At 40.4% G+C, this 25,699-nt stretch overlaps 1 protein-coding gene across 7 annotated transcripts in view; it reads right to left on the bottom strand.

Moving 5' to 3' along the window:
- LOC140737735 (urea transporter 2-like) overlaps positions 1-25,699 on the bottom strand; it is a 139,504-nt gene that overhangs the window by 35,272 nt on the left and 78,533 nt on the right. For 3 of the 7 annotated variants that reach the window (XM_073064322.1, XM_073064324.1, XM_073064323.1), the window contains exons 3-5: positions 24,657-24,798; positions 15,243-15,432; positions 11,022-11,150 (exon numbers count right to left, since the gene is read on the bottom strand). In XM_073064322.1, coding sequence (XP_072920423.1) covers positions 11,022-11,150; positions 15,243-15,432; positions 24,657-24,798 — 461 coding nt within the window. Of the gene's footprint in view, positions 1-11,021; positions 11,151-15,242; positions 15,433-24,656; positions 24,833-24,950; positions 25,150-25,317; positions 25,357-25,401; positions 25,457-25,699 lie in introns of those variants that run through there. The other 4 variants (XM_073064327.1, XM_073064326.1, XM_073064328.1 and 1 more) reach the window with 4 other exon arrangements.

The following is a 25,699-nucleotide window of genomic DNA, read 5'->3' as shown; positions in this document are numbered from 1 at the left end:
CCATGCAGAATATGACCCGTCTACAACCACTCTTTGCCTCCTGTGGGCAAGCCAGTTCTGGATCCACAAAGCAATGTTCCCTTGGATCCCATGCCTCCTTACTTTCTCAATAAGCCTTGCATTGGATACCTTATCAAATGCCTTTTTTAATATAGTAGGCTTGCCTTTAATAGAATGTGCAAGATTGGTACGTCATGTTACAACTGTCTAGGACATTGGTGAGCGTTCACCTGGAGTACTGTGAGTTCTGGCTGCCATACTATAAGATGATTGTGACTAAGCTACAGAGGGTACAGGAAAAATCTACAAAGTGTGATGGAACTGGATTGCTTGAGTTATTAGGAGAGAATGGATAGGTAGGTGACTGTTTTCATTGGAATGAAGGAAGCTGAGGGGTAACTTTATGGGGGTATATAAAATCATGGAGGACATAGACATAGAACAGTACAGCACATTACAGGCCCTTCGGCCCACAATGTTGTGCAGACCCTCAAACCTGCCTCCCATGTAACCCCCCACCTTAAATTCCTCCATATACCTGTCTAGTAGTCTTTTAAATTTCACTAGTGTATCTGCCTCCACCACTGACTCAGGCATTGCATTCCACGCACCAACCACTCTCTGAGTGAAAAACCTTCCTCTCATATCCCCCTTGAACTTCCCACCCCTTACTCTAAAGCCATATCCTCTTGTACTGAGCAGTGGTGCCCTGGGGAAGAGGCACTGGCTGTCCACTCTGTCTATTCCTCTTAATATCTTGTACACCTCTATCATGTCTCCTCTCATCCTCCTCCTCTCCAAAGAGTAAAGCCCTAGCTCCCTTAATCTCTGATCATCTCTGGACATGGATGTTCAGTCTTTTTCCCAAGGTACAGGAATCTAAAACTAGACAATGCAGGTTTAAGTTGAGAGGATAAAGCTTTAAAGAAATGATGAGTGATAGGTTTTCTATAAAGAGGGTGATGGTATATGGAATAGATCCACAGACAGCGAAATGTACCAAAAGCAGGCAAAGGGGACTGTCTCAGTGAAGCACCTTGATTAGAAAGGATGAGTTTTCTGAGCTGTATAATTCAATAACTATTACTTATCTCATCATTCAGTGTCTCCTATTCCATTTCATTCTGTTTTTCTGGTAACTACCAAACTGAAATAATATAATGCTGCCCTTTCCCAATGCCAATTCTGTTCTGAATTTTCCTTTAGTGCTCTCTGCCCATCTCAGCTTCCTTTTTCTGACTTTGCCTGAGTTCTGACAGAGTCTTCAAACTGAAACATTAGCTGTTTCTTTTCTCACTGTTGAGTATTGACCTACAGTGTGTTTCCAGCATTATGTAGTTTTATTTTGGGTTTACAGCATTTGCAATTCTCGATTTTTATTTTTTTATTGCTGTGTATATAAAATAACTTCCTATTTTTTCTTGGCTTTATAAACTTCCTAATTGCTTTGTCCCTGTCATGTTTACTTATCAAGAATCTACTACAATCTAAAAACTTAATATGCCCTTTTCTTACTCTCCGTTGTTTCCTTACCAATATGATGCAGGTACTGGAATATGTACTGGAAATATTCCACAGCATTGCCTCATCAACAATAGTAATGTACCGAGACCAAATCTTTTCAATACTTAAAATCACATGCAAAGTTCATATTCCTGTCAAGAAAAAAATGTAGAGGGGCAAAAAGTTCAACCAGGAACTAATCACCAGAAATCTCTTCTAATCCAAATTCATGAATGAATCATTCCATCCATAATCCATTTATGAGTCAAGTGATTAACGTACTTGGGATCTTTTGGATGCCGCTAACACCCACATTAACGAAATACTCAAAACAAAACAAAATCGCTCGATATTTTGCACCTTCCTCCATTAAGAAGACACGTATACGAAGATGTTTTTTAAAGTAACCGATGCTCTCTGACCCACTGAGTTCCTCCGGTGCTTCTGTGCGTGGCTTCAAAACAATCTTCATTTTTTTTAACTGGGGAGGTCATGGAAAATAGACAAGTGATCGTTCGCTCGTCTGTTACCTCTGATGCTTAGCACATTGTGGCAGATGTCCTTGGGGGTACGAGCTCAAAGCGCGCGTACAGAGGAACCCAGTTAAGCAGTCCAGGAAGAGCGAGGGTGCTGTTACCGGCCAGTGTACTCCCTACCCAAGTTGCACTCCCTAGCTAACTTCTACGATCTGACTTTAATCTCACGTCCCTTGCTACTCTTGCTGGAGAACGGGCAGAAAGAGGACGAAAACGTTCCCGAAGTTTTAAAGATTATCTGATGTGATTCAACACACAACTACCGAAAGATATCAATAAAACATACAATATGTTGTGGGACACATTCTAAATTACGGAGTCTCAGTAACTTCTACAAATTGCCAGAGATTCGGGTATCAGATCTATAGAATACAGTACCCAAATATTATAATACACATGGCTGTCAAAATCATGCTTAGATTCTCCCCCAAACATTTGTAAATTATTATGTTCAGCTTATTTGAAAAGAAATTACTTCGACTGAATTTTCCTCCACCAAATATCTTGTGGCGCACACTGACTTTCGGTTCAGTGATTAGCATTTTATAACCCAAGGAACAATGGTTTAAAACAACAGTCTACTAGTTTTAGGCTCTATCTGTTTTTTTTATTGGAAAGGCTTAAGGCAGACTTTTTCCGAAAGTACAACTGTTACAACTGAATTGTGTTTTGCAGAGTGGGACAGCTGGTTATGAGATGATACTGGTGAGGAAGGAGAAAAATAATCCAGCATTGTGGTCAAATGAATGTAGTAGACACATGCCAATTGCATAGTGGGGAGCTTTGCGTCAGAAAAAAAAAACAATCCACTCTGGGTGCTGCTCCTGAGGTCACTGAAGACTGATATTCTTATTTTTTGATTTCATGTCACTGAAAATTTCTTTAACAAGTAGAAAATCCTTAAAGAAGCATAGGGAACCTTTCTAATTGCAGTGACCATTTTCATTTAAAATACCAAGGACTCAGAGACAGAAATGGGCAGTTCAACCCATGCTAGTTCCCTGGTGTATTACAATAATATCTTTCCTACCAATTGTACTAAGTGCTAGTTGGAGCCTCAGAATGGCTGTTTGGAAGCTCTAGGTTTTTATTGGAAGGAACTGCAGAGGGCTTTTGAGCATGAGAGAATGAGCTTTGACACCTCTGCAAATTCCTGCCCAGATATGGGTGGCAACAGTTTTGGTTGGCTGGCAAGAGCACAGGTGGAGTGGTAGGTGTGGAAGGAAGATTGCAGTCTTAGAGGATAATAATCTTCTGTTCTATGAAGCTCCTTCCACGTGCCACTGTGGTATCTTTGCAATCCTAGTAAACTGTTGGAAGACATTTTTCTGGACTGCTGAGTCCACACAACTTTTTTTGGTAGAGTATAATATACAGCCATGATGCCAGCAACCTGAACTTCCACGGAAAGAAATTGATTGAAGCCTCGGCTTCTGCTGAAGTGCCCCAACTTTGGAAGGCTGCAGCTTGGCTGACTGTGGCATCAGTCTTCAAGTCATAACTGGGTCCACAAGAGTTAAATGTAAGATATTTATTTATTTATGGTTGAGATGCAGTGTGGAATAGGCCCTAACGGCCCCAGAAATTCCCTGATTTAATCCTAGCCACACTCCCCAGCAATCCTCTGATTTAACCTTAGCTTAATCAAGGGATAATTTATAATGACTAATTAACCTAACAACCAGTAATGTCTTCAGACTGTGGGAGGAAAATGGAGGACCCACAGGAAACCCATGTGTAATTACTTACAGGCAGCAGTAGGAATTGAACCTGGGTCACCTGTACTATAAAGCATTGTGCTAACCACTACACTACTGTAATGCACAGTAATAAACTCCTCAGCGGCTGAAACTGGCTTCTGGTATTCACTGAGATCACAACTGATCTTTTTCTTCAGCTCAATCACATTGCACTATTACTATGGGTCTTAATTCCTTTTGCACACAAAAATCTGCAGATCTCTTTTCTGAACATAATCAGTGAGTGATTATAATCAGCTTCCTGCACTAGAAAAATCCAAAGACTCACAGTAGCTTCATTGAAATTATTTCTCACCATTTCATTCAAAAATAACCAATTTCTTGTTCTGAGATCAGAATTACAACTTTAGACTTCCTAGCCAGGTGACATTTCCTTTCAACATTTGCACTGACAAGTCTCTTATGAAGTTTTATGTTTCAAATATGTCATTCTTCAACATTCTAAGGTATGGAATCTATACTCTGCCCATTCACTATTTTTACAGAAGAGTTACTCAATTCTGGGAGTCAGCCTAGCATTTATTTTTGAATGACTATACAGTATATATGCGTACCAATCCAAAATGTGATCCAGTACTGTACACAACACTGAAGGAATGGACTAACCAAGGGTCTATATAACTTTATTCTTATACTTCAGAACCTTATTGCAAGAAAAGCAGGATGCGGTTTGATTTCTTATTTCAGTATAGCACCATTGAGTCCCTGTCCTAAAGTGGAATTGACCTTTCTTGAAACACAACAAACCCAATAGAGATGGTGGCACGGACTGCTTCTGGAAATCCTTAATATTGATTCACTCCCATGAATGGCATAAGGTCAAAGATGGGGAAGGAAATCAACTGCTTTCACTTAACAGATGAATCTTAGAGCTCCATTTGGAAGTATCGTCGAAGTTTGTAAGGGCATAAACTGTATTTTTGGTGAGCAACTTCACTATCTGTAAGTTGTGAACTTAGAATGCCTCAAAAATGGGACAGTTAGACCTTGTATAGGAGCAGAACTGTATTTTAGAATGACATGAAGTCTAATACAAGAGACATAATTGTATCTCATGGCCCAATACCCTAACTTTATCATGAGGAGTAAGCCAGGGATGTTATGGAATGAGATTAGGTCTAACAGCACTCAAAAACCTCAAATTATTTCAAAACAAAACCCTTTGCACCCCATTCACCACACGAAGCTTGTTATCATGAATGAATATATGTCACAAAATTTTGACAATTGATGTATGGTATCTTCCATTGACTGCCACCTGCCCTGGCACTAATGTTGCCTAATAACAGGGACAGAGAGTAATGGGTAACTGATGTGAGGGAGGGAGACTGGGAGGCAGGAGGAGGAAAGCTTGGGAGAAAATGAGGTAACAAAATCTGAGGGGGGGCGAGGGAAATGGGAGTTGGATATGAGATTGGGGGGGGAAGAATGAAATTAGAGGAAGAGGGACGGAGAGGGGTGGTGACGTTCAGTGGGTGTGAAACTGTATCAAAATCCTTATCTCTCTGGGTATTTCAGTCTGGATCAAGTTTCTGGACGGCTCTTTGATTCAAAGTTGAAATCAAGGTATTGACTAAAGCTCCAGTCTGTATTATCAACTCCAACTGCATCTCCAGATGAAAATCTCATGATTTCCCCTATCTGACCATCAACCCAGGTCCCCAGCCCAATCAATCCAGATTAATGAATTTTGAAAATATTGATCTGCAAGATATCTCGTGGCACCTCACAAAAGCGTTTTCATGATCACTGTCTAACATCAGGTGCATTGGAATATCACCACTTACATATTCCTTTCTAAGGCATACACCCTTGCAACTTGAAAATACTTCATGTCTTTATTCTGTTACTGGTTGAAGCTCCTAGCTCTCCAATTACTAGCACTTAGGCTTTCCTGTACTAAAGACTGTGCAAAGACTGGTGATGCTGTCTCACCAATATCCTCTAAGCATTTAGGATCGGTTAATAAAGTGCTGATCTTGCCAGCAATGTCACTCTCTGTGAAGGTGCAGTACAAAACGGCTGGAAGATTAAAATCAAGGTTTGGACTCCTGCACCAGCCTTTCAGGTCCAGGAATGTGTTTTAACCCCATCAGTTTTTCCAGTGTTCATTTTATTAACCATTCATTAAATTTACTACAATTCTTTAATTTTTTTTAAGTTCTTTATTCTCATGAGAGATCTACTTTCTTTAAATTTTCAGCTTTCTATGTCTATGTCTTCTTTCATGAGGGCAGATATAGAATATTTATTTAATTTCTCTAATTTTTCTAGCTACCACTTTTTTGCTTTGCTCTGTTTCAGACTGAAATTTTGAAAAGATTTCTCCATTTAATATCAAATGCAATCTTTCTGGGAATCAGGCACCTTATTGTCCTATCAGTCATGTTCTGTTGCCTGCTCCAATAGACTCCTCATTCATGACGTATATTACAGTTCTCGTTCACAACCTCTGATCATTTTTCTCTCTTTTCCGGGTACAGGTTACTAGTGTCTAAGCACATGCAAGTTTGAGCTCTGTAGTTCTCTCCTGGATTAAACCCATCAAAATCCCAGTGAAAACTTTTGCAGCTCTCACCTTGTCTGACCACTTGGCTTTCTCAGTTATCTGAAGCAAAAAAGATAACTAAAGAAATGGAAGTGATACATGCACTACTGGCACCTTCTAGGTATATCCAAAGAGAGTGTGGTTGAGGGCAACTGGGATGTGAGAAGTTGATTCGTTCTGAGGAGAGAATTTGATTTAATATCTTCAGTGTCGTTACTTGCCACGGTCTAGGAACTGCCATTTCAGTGATGTTTGGCCCCATCACTGCATGAAAGCTAGAATATGCAGACATGCCTCCTATCTTCTTCCTTGTCTTCTATTTAATCATCTTGTTTCACACCTAATGCAAAGGGTGTACCATCAGAGTGGAAAAATTGAATCTTTCTAACCTGCTGCCAAATGCCACTGGGCCCTTTGGGTTGGTCCAACCTGCAGAATTTTTTCAGCCCACCAGTGGACTAATTCATCCTTTTTTTCTATTGCAACATGGCTTTTATTGTTTCATGTCAACTACATATGTATGGATCACGCACAGAGTTCAGTAAGACATTGTTTCTTTGTTGTAGTGGCTCAAATTTAGGGGCACAGTGGACTGCTGCTGATGACAGCTATCATAACTATAGCCATGAAAACTGGGCATTAGTTGCATCCTTGCATCATGGTTAGGAGAATGAGAAATTAACTCAGAAATATGCAAAGCACTTAAAACTCATGACAGAGCATTTTCTCATTGTATAGAATCTGGAGCTAGATGGTCACAATTTCAGAATAAGGACTTGCTTTGGTTAGGTGCTGAGCTGAGGGGAAACTTCTTTGAAAGGTTCGGACACTCAATAATAAATCAAGATAGTAATTGATAGATTTTGTACATTATGGAATCAAGAATTATAGGATAGGGTGGAAAGGTAGGTGTTAAGATGGAAAACCAACCACGATGATCTTGAGTGCTTGACTGTCACTTAGGAGAGAGATTGAAACTCTGGCTGAGCAGTGCCACAACAACAACCTCTCACTCAGTGTCAGCCAGCCCAATGGGCTCTGTAAGCCAGTTCTCATCAGGAGAATCAGAGATGGAGAGGGTTAGCAACTTTAAATTCCTTGGTGCTATCACTTCTGAACATCTGTCCTGGGCTGAGCACCTAAGTTGCCATTGTGAAGAAAGCACAGCAGTGCCCCTAATTCTTTAGAAGTTTGCGAAGATTTGGAATGACATCTAAAACTTTAAAAAACTTCTATAGGTATGTGGTGGAGGGTATATTGACTGGTTGAATCACAGCCTGATGTGGAAACACTAATGCCCTTGAATGGAACATCCTATGAAAAGTAGTGGATACAGCCCAGAAAGTCACGGGTAAAGCCCTCACCACTATTGAGCATATTTACATGGGGTGCTGTTTATAGGAAAGCAACTTCTATCATCAGGGATCCCACTATTTTGGCTATGCTCTCTTCTCACTTCTGCCATCAAGAAGGAGGTACAGGAGCCTCAGAACCCACATTCTACCAAACACATTTTTCCCTCCCCCCCTTTCTGCTTTTCACAGGGATCGCTCCCTACGCGACTCCCTTGTCCACTCGTCCCCCCCATCCCTTCCCACCAATCTCCCTCCTGGCACTTATCCTTGTAAACGGAACAAGTGCTACACCTGCCCTTACACTTCCTCCCTCACCACCATTCAGGGCCCCAGACAGTCCTTCCAGGTGAGGCAACACTTCACCTGTGAGTCGGCTGGTGTGGTGTACTGCGTCCGGTGCTCCCGGTGTGGCCTTTTATATATTGGTGAGACCCAACGCAGACTGGGAGACCATTTCGCGGAACACCTATGCTCGGTCCGCCAGAAAAAGCAGGATCTCCCAGTGGTCACACATTTTAATTCCACGTCCCATTCCCATTCTGATATGTCTATCCATGGCCTCCTCTATTGTCAAAATGAATCCAAACTCAGGTTGGAGGAACAACACCTTATATACCGGCTGGGTAGCCTCCAACCTGATGGCATGAACATTGACCTCTAACTTCCGTTAATGCCCCTCCTCCCCTTTTTACCCCATCCCTTACATATTTAGTTGTTTGCCTGTTCTCCATCTCCCTCTGGTGCTCCCCCCCCACTCCTTTCTTTCTCCCTAGGCCTCCCGTCCCATGATCCTTTCCCTTCTCCAGCTCTGTATCACTTTTGCCAATCACCTTTCCAGCTCTTAGCTTCATCCCACCCCCTCCGGTCTTTTCCTATCATTTTGCACTTCCCCCTCCCCCCACTACTTTCAAATCTCTTACGATCTTTCCTTTCGGTTAGTCCTGACGAAGGGTCTCAGCCCGAAACGCCGACAGCGCTTCTCCCTATAGATGCTGCCTGGCCTGCTGTGTTCCACCAGCATTTTGTGTGTGTTGTTCATCAGGTTTAGGAATAGTTAGTACCCCTCAACTAACAGGCTCTTGAACCAGAGGGGATAACCTCACTCAACTATACTCACCCAGCATGGAACTGTTCCCACAGTCTATGGACTCACTTTCAAGGACTCTTCATCTCATATTCTTGCTATTTATTGATTATTTATCTATTATTATTATTACTTATTTTTCTTTCATTTTGTTTTTGCAAAGTTTGTTGTCTTTTGCACATCAGTTGTTGTCTGTCCTCTTGGGTGCAGACCTTCATAGATTCTATTGTGCTTCTTGTATTTACTATGAATGCCCGCAAAAATGAATCTCAGGGTTGTATCAGATAACATATATCTACTTTGATAATAAATTTACTTTGAACTTTGAACTCTGCATGCTTCGATACAGCGCTACTGTAATCCTCACACTTGTCATGCATTCTTTTATGCATTGAGACACAGCAAGAGGTACAATAGCTTATTTTCAAGGCAGCAGAAAAGAAGTATTTCACATGTAGTGCTTCTCAGGTGATGCTGCAAGCTTAATGCCTATGAAATGTTACACTTGAAATACACCACATGACAAGACAAATGCTGACACTGGTATGAAGGAAACAACATGTTCATTTCTTAAAGATGGATTACTATACTCAGAATTCCCTGTTTTCAAAGTGCCAGCTATTCAACCATGATTGTCACCTCACTGAAACAATATGTTAAATATCCAGGCCTCTCTGGACAGCACTATATCCTTTGAACAATTTCATTTTAAAAAATTTCCTTACCACTGCAACATTTTTTCCTTTTCTCTTCAAGACTCTAATTGTCATTAAGTTAACACAAAAAAGCTATTTTGCTCACAAATACTCTATATAAATCTCAATTTCTGGTGCATTTTGTGAGGTAAGCCTGATTGTTATCACATCTCCTGCTGTTTCTCTGATACTTGAATATGTTAGCTTTATATCCATAGATTAACTTCCATCTCGATAAATGTTCCAACCAATTCTCAATGATACCTTTTTAAAATTAAAAAAAAATCCAAATGTATCTATCAACAATCTCCCTCCAGTTTTAAACTGCAGTTTTTTTTTGTGGTTAGGCCATTTACAAAGGTTGAATGATTATATTATTTCCCTCTAATTTACTACTGATTGTATCTCAATTGGTTTTTATGTTCCTTGCTTTTAGTCAGCTGGTATTCCATTCTACATTATTTCGTCCTAGTTGTCAGCAAAAGCTCAAGACCTTTCCAGGCCACTTCATCCACCCATGATGCTTGAACTCACATCTACCTCATTTTAGGTCTCCTAAAGAATTACAACCATCTGTTCTATTTTTGTGGAATGGGTCACAATTTTAATCTCTTCTCCTTCTACAAAGAACTATACATGAACATGGAGAATCAGTTATACAAATTTTGTGGTAGACTTGTGTTCTTATGCCCCTGACAGACGTTAAAGGTGCCTACAGGATATTAGGCCTAACTAGTTAGGTTTCCTTACTGATCTTTTTTTTCAGAATCACATTTAAAAATACTAATCTGGAATGTGTTGGGTTGTCCACAAAATCCTCCAGTATCAAACCAACAAAGGCGCAATTGTGACAAATGATAGGAGTTATTCTGCAGTTTCTGTTTGGAACACCTTTGAAAATTAGATAGATTTTCCCATTACTAATCAAAATCATTAATTTTCCTTTACACTTTCTGCTGACCTTTTATGAATATCTTCTGAATGGGAGAGAACAGATGAAAAATGTATTTGCCTCAAGTCTCTGATTCAGCATTGCTGTATTTGGCCTTTGTGTTCTATTTCTTCTTCAAATGGAAGCTCTAAACATAACTCAAAGCAACAAATATTTGATGTCAGTTTTAAGAGATGAATTTAACAATTAACTACACTATGGAGGCATTGTTGGTGATATTAATGGTTTTAGGCATTTCTTTATCTACCTCATTTCATGACATGATACATCAGACCATATCCACCACTGAAACCCATTGCGGATCCTGGTTGAATCTCAGAGTGTGGTTCCCATTTAAGGTGTAAAGGAGACAGATTGGTGTACTAGAAACTTCCTATTCAGTTCTAATTATTCATTGGCTCTAAACAAGGACTAAAAGATTGCTGTGTTATCGGTGGCCACTAAGACCTTGAGTTTGAAAGTTTTTATCTACGTCAAAGAAACTGGAGGCAGTCTACATTAACTGTAAATGCATAACTTCACTCAAGTAGGAACCCAAACATCAGTTTCTAATCTGATCTTCTGTGATTTTAAACATTTTTAACATACCAGAACATTGACATGAGGATCACAGCCAGCAACAGCACCCAATACCAATCTCCTTTGTCAGAAAATACAGCCAGTAAGAGACCGACCAATATGCCATTGTACCCAGAAAGCCCTGCTGCAATCATGGACCTGGAAAGTTCAAAGTCATTAAATAATTAATTTGGAAATAAACAAACTTTAAAATATTTCAAAAATTTAAAAATAAATTTTAAAAAATTAAAAATATCCTCTACTGCCATGATGAGGCCAAACTCAGGTTGGAGGAGCAACACCTCATATACAGTCTGGGTAGTCTCCAGCCCCTTGGCATGAACGTTGAATTCTCCAACTTCTGGTAATTCCATCCCCCTCCCTTTCCCCATCCCAGTTCCACTCTGCCTCCTCCTCCAGCTGCCTATCACCTCCCTCATGGTTCTGCCTCCTTCTACTATCCATAGTGCTTTCCCCTTACATTCCTTCTTCACCTCTCTTGCCTATCCCCTCCCTGCTTCCCCTTCCTCACCCCTTGATCTTTCCCCTCACTGGTTTTTCACCTGGCACCTACCAGCCTTCTCCTTCCCACCCTCCCCCCACTTTCTTTATGAGGCCCCTGACCCTCCCTCTTCAGTTCTGACGAAGGATCTCGGCCCGAAACAGAGACAGTTCATTTCCATGGATGCTGCCCGACCTGCTGAGTTCCTCCAGCATGTTGTATGTGTTGCTTTGACCCCAGCATCTACAGAGTATTTTGTGTTTAAAAATATTAAAACTGTTTTGATTTGAAATTAGTAAGTGGCAATCTGGAGTTCCTGACCAATTTTTCTGTCATTTTAAACAAAATTTATTGGTGCAGCTAATGGAAAAAGTTGTGGAATTTTAATCATGAAGTAGTTTCATCGCAACTAGAGCCTCCACAATCCTTAAGAAAATTTACAAAAGTGCCTACTATTGTAGCCCAAACTAACTGAGAAATAATACTGCATAATTTGTAAATTCAATTTCCCACAATTTAAAATTGGATTTTTCACAGATCACAGATAATAGATTGACAGTGAAATATAAAAGAGGAATGGGTGATTAATGTACCAGATTTTCAAAGTTTCAGAAAGGGTAGAGGAGGAGGTAAAAGAGGTGGTGTAGTTACACCATTATTCAGAGCCCATATCACAGATGCACTCAGAGAAGACATAATGGAGAGATCAGACACAGAGTTTGGGTGGAACTCGGGAATAGGAAGGGCGCTATCGCACTGACAGGATTGTACTACAGACCCCTAATAGCAACCGGGACATTGAGGAACAGATGTGTAATCAGAATAAAGAAATGTGTAAAAATTAATAGGGATGTTGTCATGGGGCATTTTACCTTCCCTAGGACAAACTGCGATCTTCTGAGTGCAAAGGTTTAGATGGGGCAGAATTTGTTAAGTGTATCCAGGAAGGTTTCTTAAATCAATATGTGGACTGTCCAACAAGAGAAGGGTCCGACCTGGACCTGGTGTTGGCTAGTGAGCCTGGCCAGGTGACTCACCTTCCAATGGGTGAACAGGTAGGGAACAGTGACCACAACTCCTTAACATTCAGGACAGCTATAGATAAGGATAGGTATGGTCCTGGGGGTGGAGGAGCTTTAAAATGGAGTAGGGCAAATTACAAGGGCAATAGGTAGGAACTAAGAAGCATTAATTGGGAACACCATTTCTTTGGCAAGTCTGCATCAGGCATGTGGAGGGTGCTTAAAGATCAATTGTCCAGAGTAAATGATATGCTACTGTTAGAAGGAAAGACAGGGATGGAAAGATAAGAAAATCTTGGATGTCTAGAGAGGTGATGAATTTAGTGAAGAAAAATATGGAAAACTATGTAAAGCTTCAGAAGTTAGGATCAAACAAAGTCCTTGAGAAGTATAAGAAGTCAGAAAAGAACTAAAGAGGGAATTAAGAAAGCCAGAAGGGTTCATGAGAAGTCCTTGGTGAGTAGGATTAAGGTGAATCCCAGGGCATTCTATACATACATCAAGAGCAAGGAGAGGGTGGGACCTCTCAAGGGTAAAGGAGGGAACATTTGCTTGGATGTGGAGAATGTGAGTGAGGTACTTGTTGAGTACTTTGCTTCAGCATTTACTAAGGAAGAGGATGTGGAGGGCCAGAAGTTCAGCGCTGAGTTGTATAAATATGTTAGGGCATTTAGAGGTCACGGAGGAAAAAGTGTTGGGCCTCCTAATGAGTATTAAGAATGATGCCCCCAGGTCCTGATAGGATTTACCCCAGGTTATTGAAGGAGGCAAAAGACAAGATCGCTGGGCCCTTGACAGGTATTTTCATGTGCTCTCTAGCCACAAGTGAGGTCCTGGAGGACTGGAGAGTGGCTAATGTTATACCGCTATTTACGAAGGGAACAAAGGACAATTCTGGGAACTATAGATCAGTGAGTCTCACGTCCGTTGTAGGGAAATTGCTGGAAAATTCTTAAGGATAGGATATATCACCACTTGGAAACCATTAGCCTAACTAGTACGGTGTCTGACAAAGTCCGTCATGGGAGACTAATCCAGAAGATTACAGTGCATGGAATCCACGGCAAATTGGCTGTTTGGATTCAGAAATGGCGTGTACATAGAGAACAGAGAGTATGGTAGAAGGAACTTATTCAGACTGGAGGTCTGTAATTGGTGGTTTCTGCAGGGATCTGTGCTGGGACCTCTGCTGTTTGTGATATTTATAAATGATCTGGGTGAAAATGTAGACGGGTGGGTCAGTAAGTTTGCAGGTGATACCAAGATTGATGGAGTTGTGCATATTGTAGGAGACTGGCAAAGAATATAGCACGATATCGATCAGTTGCAGATATGGGCAGAGAAATGGCAGATGGAGTTTAACCCAGATAAATGTGACGTGTTGCACACCTGGAGGGCAAATGCAAGGAGGCAGTACACTGTTAACGGCAAGATCCTTAACAGTATTGCTGAGCAGAGAGATTTTGGGATCCAAGTTCATAGCTCCTTGAAATTAGTTGCACAGGTTGATGAGGTGGTTAAGAAGGTTTATGGAATGCTTGCTTTTATTAGTCGAGGCATTGAGTTCAAAAGTCACGAGGTTATGTTGCAACTTTATAAAGCTCTGGGTTTGGCCACATCTGGAGTATTGCATCCAGTTCTGGTCGCCGCACTGTAGGAAGGATGTTGAGGCATTGGAGAGGGTGCAGCGGAGATTTACCTGGACGCTACCTTATTTAGAATGCAAGTGCTATCATGAGAGGCTGGATAAACTTGCGTCATTTTGTCTGGAGCTCCAGAGGCTGAGGGGAGATCTGATAGAGGTTTACAAGATTACGAGAGGCAGAGATAGAGTGGACGGAGATCATCAGTTTCCCAGGGTTGAAATGTTGAAATATCTAATACCAGAGGGCATGCATTGAGGTGAAAAGGGGTAGGTTCAGGGGGGTGTGAGGGGTAAGTTTTTTACTCAGAGATTTGTGGGTGCCTGTAATGCACTGCCTGGTATGGTGGTAGAGAGAAATACATTGGAGGTTCTTAAGAGATGTAAGGAAGTGGTTGGGTTGTTTTAAAATTCGCTTTTTAGCTGTTTTGGCTCAGTATTGTGAGCTGAATGGCCTGTTCCTATGCTGTACTGTTCTATGTTCTTTAAGTTTTGTAATAAATCAGATTTAAGACATATTAATCAAAATTTACCAAGGTACCTATTTTACATAGATTAAAAAAACAGCAATAAAAACACTTTAAATGTTGCCTGAGAGTTCTGGTTTATTTCAAATTTTACACTTGGCAATATGTTTCAGCAGGAACTTTGAAGGAAAAAGAAGGCATCCTTGCACAAACTGTGTCAATTACTGGCATCTAACCTCAAGCTCAGAAAAGAACTGTGTACTGTATTGGTATGAGATCATATCTTTCATCTTTTGATCTTCTGCCGAAACTTCAGTCCCTCAACTTCTAAACTGTGATTACTCCATCCTCTTCTCCCCGTATCTCCAAGTAATTGTTAGCTCTGTTCAATCTTCATTTTTCCCTTTTGCCCTGAGGTCCTAGTTACTGCTTAGAGAATTACTAAAGGGATCTAGAGGTTTGTAAGCTACCGGTAGTTTCTTGGCAATCAATGACACAATCTTACATTAAACTCGTATACAAAATGGTACAATAAGTGGAAAATTTCAGAACACCATTTCAATAATTTTTTATGAGAGCAGTTTGAGCATCAAATATTTGTTTCCAACATGCATTTACCTGTCATGATTGAGCAAAAGTGCTGCCAAAGTTGCAAACACTGTCCCGAGGAAGCCATTCAGTGCCCACCATGGATTCTGCACAATGAGTCCAATGAAAATAATAAGCCCGCTCAGAGGATTGTTGACAAACATCACCTGAGCAGCACCTCGCAGGACCCAGTCGACAAATTGAAACACAATGTTCTGCTCTGAAATGTGGCCAGAGAAAACAGTATATGACCATTAAATTACTTCGTGAACAACAGGCTTATAACTGTGGATTTTGGATGCTGCCATGCAAATGTAATTTGAAGCCTAAAATAGCATTATTACAGCAGATATTTTATATAGTAACTCAAAAAATTGTATTGATTTTTTGAATGAAATTCTGATGGATGTTCGATGTTCATTGAACTGCTGTATCTTACATTCAATGTATTAAATCTGCTGTGCACTTAGTGCAACCATTTTAGGAGAAATTGCAGAATAGGATCTCATCTACAGACTTGGTGTGTTACACTGGTCAGAACTTATTATTTGACTTCAGCAATTCCAGCTTTCGTGTTTGACCTTACCTCTCAGATAACCAGGAATACAAACCTGACTTTTTAGTTTCTTGTGTTACTTCCAGTTTGTGTCAGAACTGGTACATTCTGATGAAATGCGGTTTAACTGACTCTGTTTTGCTTTTCCTGCATGTGCTGCATGACCATCTGTGCATTTCCAGCATTCTCTATTCTTTTATTGGATTTCCCTTAGTTTGCATAAAATATTGGTTTCCACAGTTCCAGAATGGTACTTTAAAAATGTTTTACCTCCTCCTCATTAATTTCATTCTATTTAAGATCTAGACGGTAGAGCCAGATACAATTATAAATTTAGAGAGATATTTAGACAGGTATTCAATAGGCAAGGTGTAGAAGGAAAAGGATCTAACATGGACAAATGGGATGAGTGTAGCTGGGCAAAATAGTTGTCAGGGAACTGACAGGCCAATAGGCCCATTTCTGTTCTGTACAACTCAGCCACCTTCTCGCAGATCATTAATGATAAACAAGTCTTCATCACCATTTTTTCACCCCCCATTATATTAATTCTCCTTGTTTTCCCCAAGGAGCTCCTCCTTCCCTGTAACTTGAAACATGCCAAGCTGTTCCTACTTCTCAGGCTAAAACATTAACTCTTTGCACCTTCATAGGCGCTGCCTGTTCTGCTATTTCAGCATTCGTGTTTATTTCAGAGTTCCCATCTTCCCGTCCCTCTACGCCAATCATCTCAATTCATGAATATACAACTCAAACAAATTTACATTCAAACTTATATTTCTATATCTTTTCAAAATGTAATCTCTACAATTTTTGACTAATTACTCTTAAAATAACCTTTGGCAACCACCACAGGACATCTGAATTGGTTCTGGAATGACAAGATTATGTGAGCTGTGCAATTGAATTTCTGGTCAGTCATGACTCTAGAATATTGAAGGTGGAGTTCTGGTGACTGTAATGCTATTGAACTGTTTGACTTTCTATTGTTGGAGTTGTTACCGGCTACTACATGCTGTAAATTTGACTTGCCATTTACCAGGTAATAGGTGACTGTTGTCAAGTCTTGGGGGGTGCTGACATGGGCAAGTTCATTCCATAAGCAGTTCTGAATAGGGTTGAATATTGTGTAATCACCAGCATTACTTTTTGAATCCACAAAATATTCTATCCTGTTAACACACACAAAATGCTGGAGGAACTCGGCAGGCCAGCAAGCGTCTGTGGAAAAGAGTTAACAGTCGACATATTGGGCCGAGACCTTCCTCAGGACCGGAGAAAAATGAGGAGAAGTCAGATTAAGAAGGTGGGGGGAGGTGGGGAGAAAGAAGTACAAGACAGTAGGTGCCAGGTGAAACCAGGAGAAGTCGTCTGGTGAAAGAGATAAAGGACTGGAGAAAGGGATATCTGATAAAAGAGAACAGAAGGCCATGAAAGAAAGGGAACAGGGAAGAGTACCAGAGGGAGGTGATGGGCAGGTAAGGAGATAAGGTGAGGGAGGGAAAAGGGGATGGGGAATGATGAAGGACAGGGTGAGGAGTGTGCAATTACCAGAAGTTGGAGAAATTGCTACTCATGCCATCAGGTTGAAGGCTACTTAGACGGAATATAAAGTGTTGCTTCTTCAGCCTGCGTGTGGCCTCATCGTGGCAGTAGAGAGGCCATGGACTGACATGTCAGAATGGGAATGGGAAGTAGAGTTAAAATAGGAGATCCAGCTTTTGCTGGCAGACGGAGGGTAGGTGCTCGGCAAAGTGGTCTCCCAATCTACGTCGGGTCTCACGGATATACAAGAGGTCACACTAGGATCACCGGGCGCAGTAAATGCCCACAACATACCCACAGGGAAAATGTTGCATCATCTAGAAGGACTGTTTGGGGCCCTGAATGGGTCTGTGGGAGGAAATGCAAGGGCAGGTGTAGCACTTGTTCTGCTCACAAGGAAAAGCACCAGGAGGGAGTTCAGTGGGGAGGGGTGAGTGGACAAGGGAGTCGTGTAGGGAGCGATCTCTGTGGAAAGCGGGAAGATGTGCTAGGTGGTGGGATCCTGTTGTAGATGGCGGAAGTTACGGAGAATTATGTGCTGCATGTGGCAGCCGGTAGGGTGGTCAGTGAGGACAGGATATACCTCTTCCCACTCTGTCACTTGTAAAAATGCCATTCCTTTCTCTCAGTTCCTTTGTCTCTGTAGCATCTGCTCTCAGGATGAGGCTTTTCATTCCAGAACTAATGAGGTATCCTCCTTTTTCAAAGAAAGAGGCTTTCCTTCCTCCACCATCAACGCAGCCCTCACCCACATATCTTCCATTTCATGCAAGTCTGCCCTCACTCCATTAACCTGGAATAGAGTTCCTCGTGTCCTCACATCTAGCTGCATCCATCACTGGGGAACCCCACCACCACAGACATGCTCTCTTCTCACAGCTGCTATCAGGAAGATGGTACAGGAGCCTCAGGAACCACAGCACCAGGTTCAGGAACAGTTATGAATCCTCCACCATTGGCCTCTTGGAACAGTGGGGATAAACCACTCAACTTCACTTGATCCATCAGTGAACTGTTCTCACAATCTATGCAACACACACAAAATGCTGGAGGAACTCAGCAGGCCAGGCAGCATCTATGGAAAAAAGTACAGTTGATGTTTCGGACAGAGACCCTTTGGCAGGACCCTTTGTAATCTATGGACTCACTTTCAAGGACTCTTCATCTCAAGCTTTCGATATTTATTGCTTATTTATTGTTTATTTTTGCACACTGGTTGTTTATCTGCCCTGTTGAGTGTGGTCTTTCATTGATTCTATAATGGTCCCGCAAGAAAATTAATCTCAGGGTTGTATATGCGCTTTGAAATTTACTTTGAGCTTTGACCTTTGAACTGGTACATTTTGGGAATGTGAGAGGAGCCCAGTACAGGGAGAACATGCAAATAACTTTACAGACAGAGGTGGAATTGAACTCAAGTCGCTGGTGCTGAGAAAGCATTATGCTAACTGCTGTGCCACGGTGCTGCCTCCATTTGTTATTTAGACTTTCTGAAAGCTTAGTTTGTATTTGCAGTAAACAAGTGCCTATAGCATGCCGGTCAACCAGGTAATGAAGCAACAGCTAGAGAAGATCCCAAACTTGTGCTTCCTGGGAATGTCAGCATGTGGCTTCTTCCAAGACACAATGCAATGTCTAATGAGTCTGCTCTTCTCTGAGTAAGGAAAGAACAAAATAAGTGAATTAACAAAGACAGGTCTGGCTAGCCAGGTGGCATACTTGAGGAGTAACATTGATTTCTGAATGGGTGAGGGTTGGGGAGTCCAAAATTAGAAGGGAGGGAGGGACGGAGAGACAGGGAGAGAGAGAGGGCGAGGGAGAGGGTGAGGGAGAGGGAGAGGGCGAGGGCGAGGGCGAGGGAAGGTTGAACTTGGGTTCCTCTAGCCATTTGTTTTTTGCTCCAGGTCATAGCATCTCCAGTCTCTTGTGTCTCTTGAGGATTATAGAGGGTGTAGCAGAGTGCTTGAGAAGTAAATCAGGAAGACAAACAAAAAGAGGTCATAAAGTATCCTTGGCAGGTAAGTTTGAGGAGAATCCCAATTTACTTTTTAAGACCAAGGACCATGAGGGTAGCTAGGAAAACAGTGGATCCCTTTAGGTACCAAAGGGGCAACCTTTGTGTGGAGCCAAAGAATGCGGGTGAGGTCCCACAGGTATACTTTTTATTTGTATTCACCAAGGAGAAGGACACAAGGATGATGAGTTTTGGGAAGAATATGTGGATTGTTTAGACCACATACTGTAAGTATTAATAAATTGGAACCGTTAGATCATCACATTAGGGTGGATAAATTACCAGGGCCAGATGAGAACTATCTGAGAATCTCTGAAAAAAGCAAGCATATTGCTGTTTGTGATATATATTAATGACTTTGTCATGTACAATATGTAGAAGGTATGATTAGTAAGTTTATGGGTGACACAAAAATTGTTAGTATTAATGGAAAGCATGGACGGTTGTCAAAAGCTAATTAGGATATGGATCAAAATAAAAAACACAAAATGCTGGCAGAACTCAGCAGGCCAGACAGCATCTATGGGAGGAGGTAGTGATGACGTTTCGGGCTGAAACCCTCTTGATGAAGGGTAAGACAAATACCCAAATACCCAATAGCAAATGGTAAGACACTAAGCAATGTTGACTAACAGAAAATCTGAGGCATCCAAGGCCATAGCTCCCTGAAAGAATCAACACAGTTGGATAGGGTGGTGAAAAAGAGATATAACATGCTTGCCTTCAAAGGTCAAGGCATAGAATGTAAAGGAACACATAGGAGACAGTGATCATAATATGATAGAATTCACCCTGCAGTTTGAGAGGGAGAAGCTAAAGTCAGATGATTTACTTTACAGTGCAGTAAAGGGAACTGCACAGGCATGAGAGAGGAGCTGGCCAAAGTTGATTGGAATGGGACACTAGCAGGGCTGATGGCAGAAAACAGTGGCTAGAGTTTCTGGGGGTAATTCAGAAGGCACTGGATAAATACATCTCAAAGATAAAGAAATATTCTAAACACAGGATGAGGCAACCGTGGCTGACAAGGGAAGTCAAAGACAGCAGAAAAGGAGAGGGCATAAGTAGCAAAAACTAGTGGGAAGTTAGACCTTTTAATAACCAACAGAAGGCAACTAAAAAAAACACAGGAAGAGAAAAGATGAAATATGAAGATATACTAGTCAGTAATACTAAGGAGAACACATTTTTTTCAGATACTTAAAGAGTAAAAGAGAGTTGAGAATAGATATTGAACTGCCGGAAAACGATGCTGGAGAGCTAGTACTGGGGGATGAAGAAATGGCGGACAAACTTAATAATTATTTTGTGTCAGTCTTCACCATGGAAGACACAAGCAGTATGTCTGAAATTCAAGGGTATCAGTGGGCAGAAGTAAGTGTAATTGCAATTAATAAGAAGAAGGTGCTTGGGAAGCTGAAAGGTCTGAAGTTAGATGAGTCACCTGGACCAGATGGACTACACACCAAAGGGGAATTAGTAATGATCTTTCAAGAATCACTAGATTCTGGAGGATTGGAAAATTGCAAATGTCGCTCCATTCTTTAAGAAGGGAGGGAGGCAGAAGAGAGGCAACTATGGGCCTGTTAGCCTGACTTCAGTGGTTGGGAAGAAGTTAAAGTCCATTATTTAGTATGAAGATCCGGGGTACTTGGAGGAACAAGACAAAATAGACCAAAGGCAGCATGGTTTCCTTAAGGGTAAATCCTGCCTAACAAACCTGTTGGAATTCACTGAGGAAATAACAGGCAAAGTAGACAAAGGAGAGACAGTGGATGTTGTTTACTTGGCTTTTCAAAAGGCCTTTGACAAGGTGCTACACATGAGGCTGCTGAACAAGATAAAAGCACATGGAATTACAGGAAAGATACTAGCATGGATAAAAGATTAGCTAACTGGCAGGAGGCAAAGAGTAGAGATAAAGGAGGCCTATTCTGGGCGGCTGCCAGTGACTAGTGGTGTTCCGCAGGGGTTGATATTGTAACCACTTCTTTTCACATTATACTGTAGGTCAATGATTTGGATGATGGAATTGATGGCTTTGTGGCCAGGTTTACAGACGATACAAAGATAGGTGGAGGGGCAGGTAGTGTTGAGGAAGCAGGAAGTCTGCAGAAAGACCTAGACAAACCAAAGAAGTGGCAGATGGAATATGGTGTAGGGAAGTGTATGGTCATGCACTTTGGTAGAAAGAATAAAAGTTAATTTTCTAAACAGGGAGAAAATTCAAAATACAGTGGTGCAAGGGGTCTTGAGAGTCCTTGTGCAGGATTCCCTAAAGGTTAACTTACAGGTTGACCTGTAAGGAAGGCAGATACAATTTTGACATTCATTTTGAGAGGACTAGCATATAAGAGCAAGGTTGTGATGCAGAGGCTTTATAAAGCATTGGTCAGAATGCACTTAGAGTAATGTAGCAGTTTTGGGCCCCTTATATGCTGGCATTGGATAGGGTCCAGATGAGATTCACAAGAATGATACCGGGAATGAAAGCATTAACCTATGAGAAGCATTTGATAACTCTGGGCCTGTACTTGCTGGAGTTTAGAAGAATAAGAGGGGATTTATTCTTTGGAGTATTTATTCTTTGGAGCGTAGAAGGTTGAGGGGGGACTTGATAGAGGTATTTAAGATAATGAGGGGTTAGATCAAGTTGACATGGGTAGGCTTTTTCCATTGAGAGTAGGGGAGATTCAAACAAGAGAACATGATTTGAGAGTTAGGGGGCAAAAGTTTAAGGGTAACACGAGGGGGAATTTTTTTACTCAGAGAGTGGTAGCTGTGTGGAACGAGCTTCCAGTAGAAGTGGTAAAGACAGGTTCGGTATTGTCATTTAAAGTAAAATTGGATAGGTATATGGATAGGAAAGGAATGGAAGGTTATGGGCTGAGTGCGGGCCAGTGAGACTTGGTGAAAGTAAGCGTTCGGCATGGACTAGAAGGGCCGAGATGGCCTGTTTCCGTGCTGTAATTGTTATATTGTTATATGGATGTCATTGAAATCTATTGAATGTTGAAAAGTTTAGATTGAGTGAACATGGAGAGGATGTTTTCTATAGTGGGTGAGTCTAGGACCAGAAGGCACAGCCTCAGAATAGAGGACTTTCATCTGGAACAGAGATGAGGAGGAATTTCTTTAGCCAGAGGGTTGTGAAACTGTGGAATTCATCACCATGGATATCTTGGAGGCCAAGTCATTAAGTATATTTAAAGTGGAGGTTGATAGTTTCTTGATTAGTCAGGACTTCCAAGATTATGGAGAGAAGGCAAGAGAATGGGGTTGAGATGGTTAATAAATCGCCCTGTTAGAATGGCAGAATAGACTCGATGGGCTGAATGGTCTAATTCTGCTCCTATATTTTATGGTCTTATAAGAGTTGGGATATTACGTTGCAATTGTATAAAACATTGGTTAGTCCATACGTGGAGTACTTTTGGTCAACAGACTATAGGAAGGATATGGTTGTGTTGCAGAGACTGAAAAGAAGGTTCAAGAATATACCCTGGACTGTGGGATTTTAGATATGGGGAGAGATTAGATAATCAGCATTCCACCATCAGCAAACTAGTCAAGACTAGTTTTAATTTTAGTACTGTAATGTTATCTGAAGGACGAATATTAAGTTACTCCCCTGCTTAATTAGAATAGCTCACAGCTTTATATCTTTTTGACAATGTAATTACTGAATAAAGTTATGGAAGTTGAGGATATTTGATAGAGTTCGTTAAATTAATAATAAAAAATAATTTTAACGCTTGTTTGAATAGGTTAAAGATGACCCAGGGATAGGAACATAAGCTGCATAAGTATTATGTTAAAATAAATTCAAAGTGCAAAGAAACTGTAGAGACTGTAGCTCTAAAATAATAACTAAAAATGCTGGAAATGTAAGGCAAACAACAACTGTGGAAGCAGAAATAGAGTTTGTGTTTATTGAACTCACATCTGAAAAAATGCTGCTTGTATCTCCTCCAATGCTGTGTGTCTGACTAACTTTCCAGAATCTTCAATTTTCTATTTATGTTAAACATGATTCTAAAATGCAGATACCGTTTTACACGGAGTTGTTGACCAATGGAACAATTATTGACATATGTAGTCAATTTGGATTAGCTCCAAACATCCAAACTAGGAGGAGAAATGGGTTATCTGCAGACTTTGTTTTTCCATTGACCTCCTGGCTCTCTGTTCCTCATACAGCTCAGTTCAAAAAGAACTCTATTGTTTGTTCTCTGACCAGCACCAAAGACCCAGCAGCCTTGCTTTTGATGTCGTTTAAAGGTTCGACCCATTAAAATTTTAGACTTTAAATTCTTATACTATATTCAAATCTCTGCAGAATTATTTGTTCCCTATCTCAGTAATCAGATCCTGCCTTTTAATTCTTTGAGAGGCTATGTCCATTCTAATAATAATTTCCATTGCCTACTCTTAGTGACTGTGCTTCCGGAGGTGTAGATGTTCTGCTCTGAAAGTCCATCCCAAATCTCTTTCCTTTCAGGCTTTCTCAAAAAAAATCCCTCTTTAATCAGACTGTTACCTCTGTTAATATTTGTTTTATCATGTCCTTGTTAAGTTTATTAGGAAGTCTTCCTTTGTTAATGATGCTGTATAAATAGAAACTTGCATTGAAGTGGAAGGCCAAGAAATATTTTACCAAAGGACATACTATAAGATAATGCATCAAGAAATAAAAACTACCATTCACTTCCTTTAATCAATTTTGCAGGTAAAGATGTACATTAATTTTCTGCAAAAGATAAACCGCTGGAAGAACTCAGTGGGTCAGGCAGCATCTGCAGGATAATTCACATTTCAGATCAAGAATCTGCATCAGGATTGTGAAGAAAAATAGCTAGTAAAAAAAGTGAGAGGAGAGGTGAGACTGAAATTGTTAGATGCAGATTCTTGTGTCTATAATCTTTTTTAAAAAATTGCGACCAAATCATTTCATCTTCTGATAAAGTATTCTGTAAATTATCCCTGTTTCCAACAAAAGTTCAGGACTTATTTGACATCCATTTTATTTTTTTTTATTTTTGACCATGTCCTTAGCCTGACATTACAAAATTTCAGTAGATCAGAAATTATCACAGCATTCAATAACCCCTGAAACTGTTTTCCCTATAATACTGCTACTAATTAGAAAAACGTACAGCTATTTTGGCTATTTTTCACATCTATGGTACCTAAATGTAGCTATATTAAAGTGATTTCCATTTATCGCCGAAATAAATCTCTGCCTTCTTTCACAAGCTGTTAGGTTAAAACATATTTTCTTGCAATGTTGACACACCATATTGAGAATTGAATATCAATATTCACCTACCTTTGATCCAGGAACCAAATTCTTTCATATCGCCAGACAGATAGTCTACTCCTTTCAAAAAGGCACCTTTAATGTTACTTTGCTGCACGATTGGTAACTCCTCAACAATTGTTTTCTTTTGCTCCATGAATGGACTTTGTTCCTCATAATATTAAAAGAATATCTGGTAACCATATCTGTTCAGAATTTACATGTGTACTATTTTGTACAAAACAAGTGCATTGAAATAAATCTCAATTAAATTGAGCTGTAAATTGATGTGAAAATAGATCTTAGATGCAAAGCCATACTTACCTGTAGAATTTCAATTCAAATACTCAAGCTTATTTTTGCCTCCAATACTAAACTCCAGGGAAGGATCAAATGCTTTTAAAGCCGCAGAAATACACTGTGTAAAATCTAAAAGCAGATTGCTATCAAGTTTGCAATGTTGCTTAATGAGCATGTAATTGCACTGCCTAGGGTATTTTGCATATGTGATGAAATGTTTCACTTTCTTATCGATTAATAAATTACTTATGAAAAGTTTACAGAAATTCATAATTTGGCACATGGAAAGTTACGATAGCTTTAAATGGCTTTACTCCAGGAGTAAACTAAATAATTCCAAGCCTCTGTTATAATGTCAGAAACCTTCACTTTATCAATTCAACTAACATACCTTAGCAGACTCAAGTCATCACCTTAGCAGCAATTCAAGTTTCTAACACACAGAAAGAACCTATATTTATTCAGCAACACTCACGTGCTCAGGATGTTTACATCTAATGGAATTTTTGAAGAGTAGGTATCATAATAGACTGTAAGTAAAAACAACAATGGACTTCATAACACTGGAAGCAATATGTGCTTTGCATTTGAATTTGAAAATAGATGATTCTATTTTGTCTCTAATTTCACCAAAGGCCAATTTAAGAACAAAATAAAATGGTTTGCCTATTAATATGTTTTAAAAGTTGTAGCTGAGGGATAAGTGTTAGCTAGGGCAACTTATCTGCTCTTCGAATTGTTTACATCAACTTGAGAATAAAGACAGACTTCCA

This window comes from Hemitrygon akajei, chromosome 13 (genome assembly GCF_048418815.1).
Source record: "Hemitrygon akajei chromosome 13, sHemAka1.3, whole genome shotgun sequence".
NCBI lineage: Eukaryota > Metazoa > Chordata > Chondrichthyes > Myliobatiformes > Dasyatidae > Hemitrygon > Hemitrygon akajei.
The sequence above is the reverse complement of the archived record's forward strand: the minus strand, read 5'-3'. Positions and strand labels throughout refer to the sequence as shown.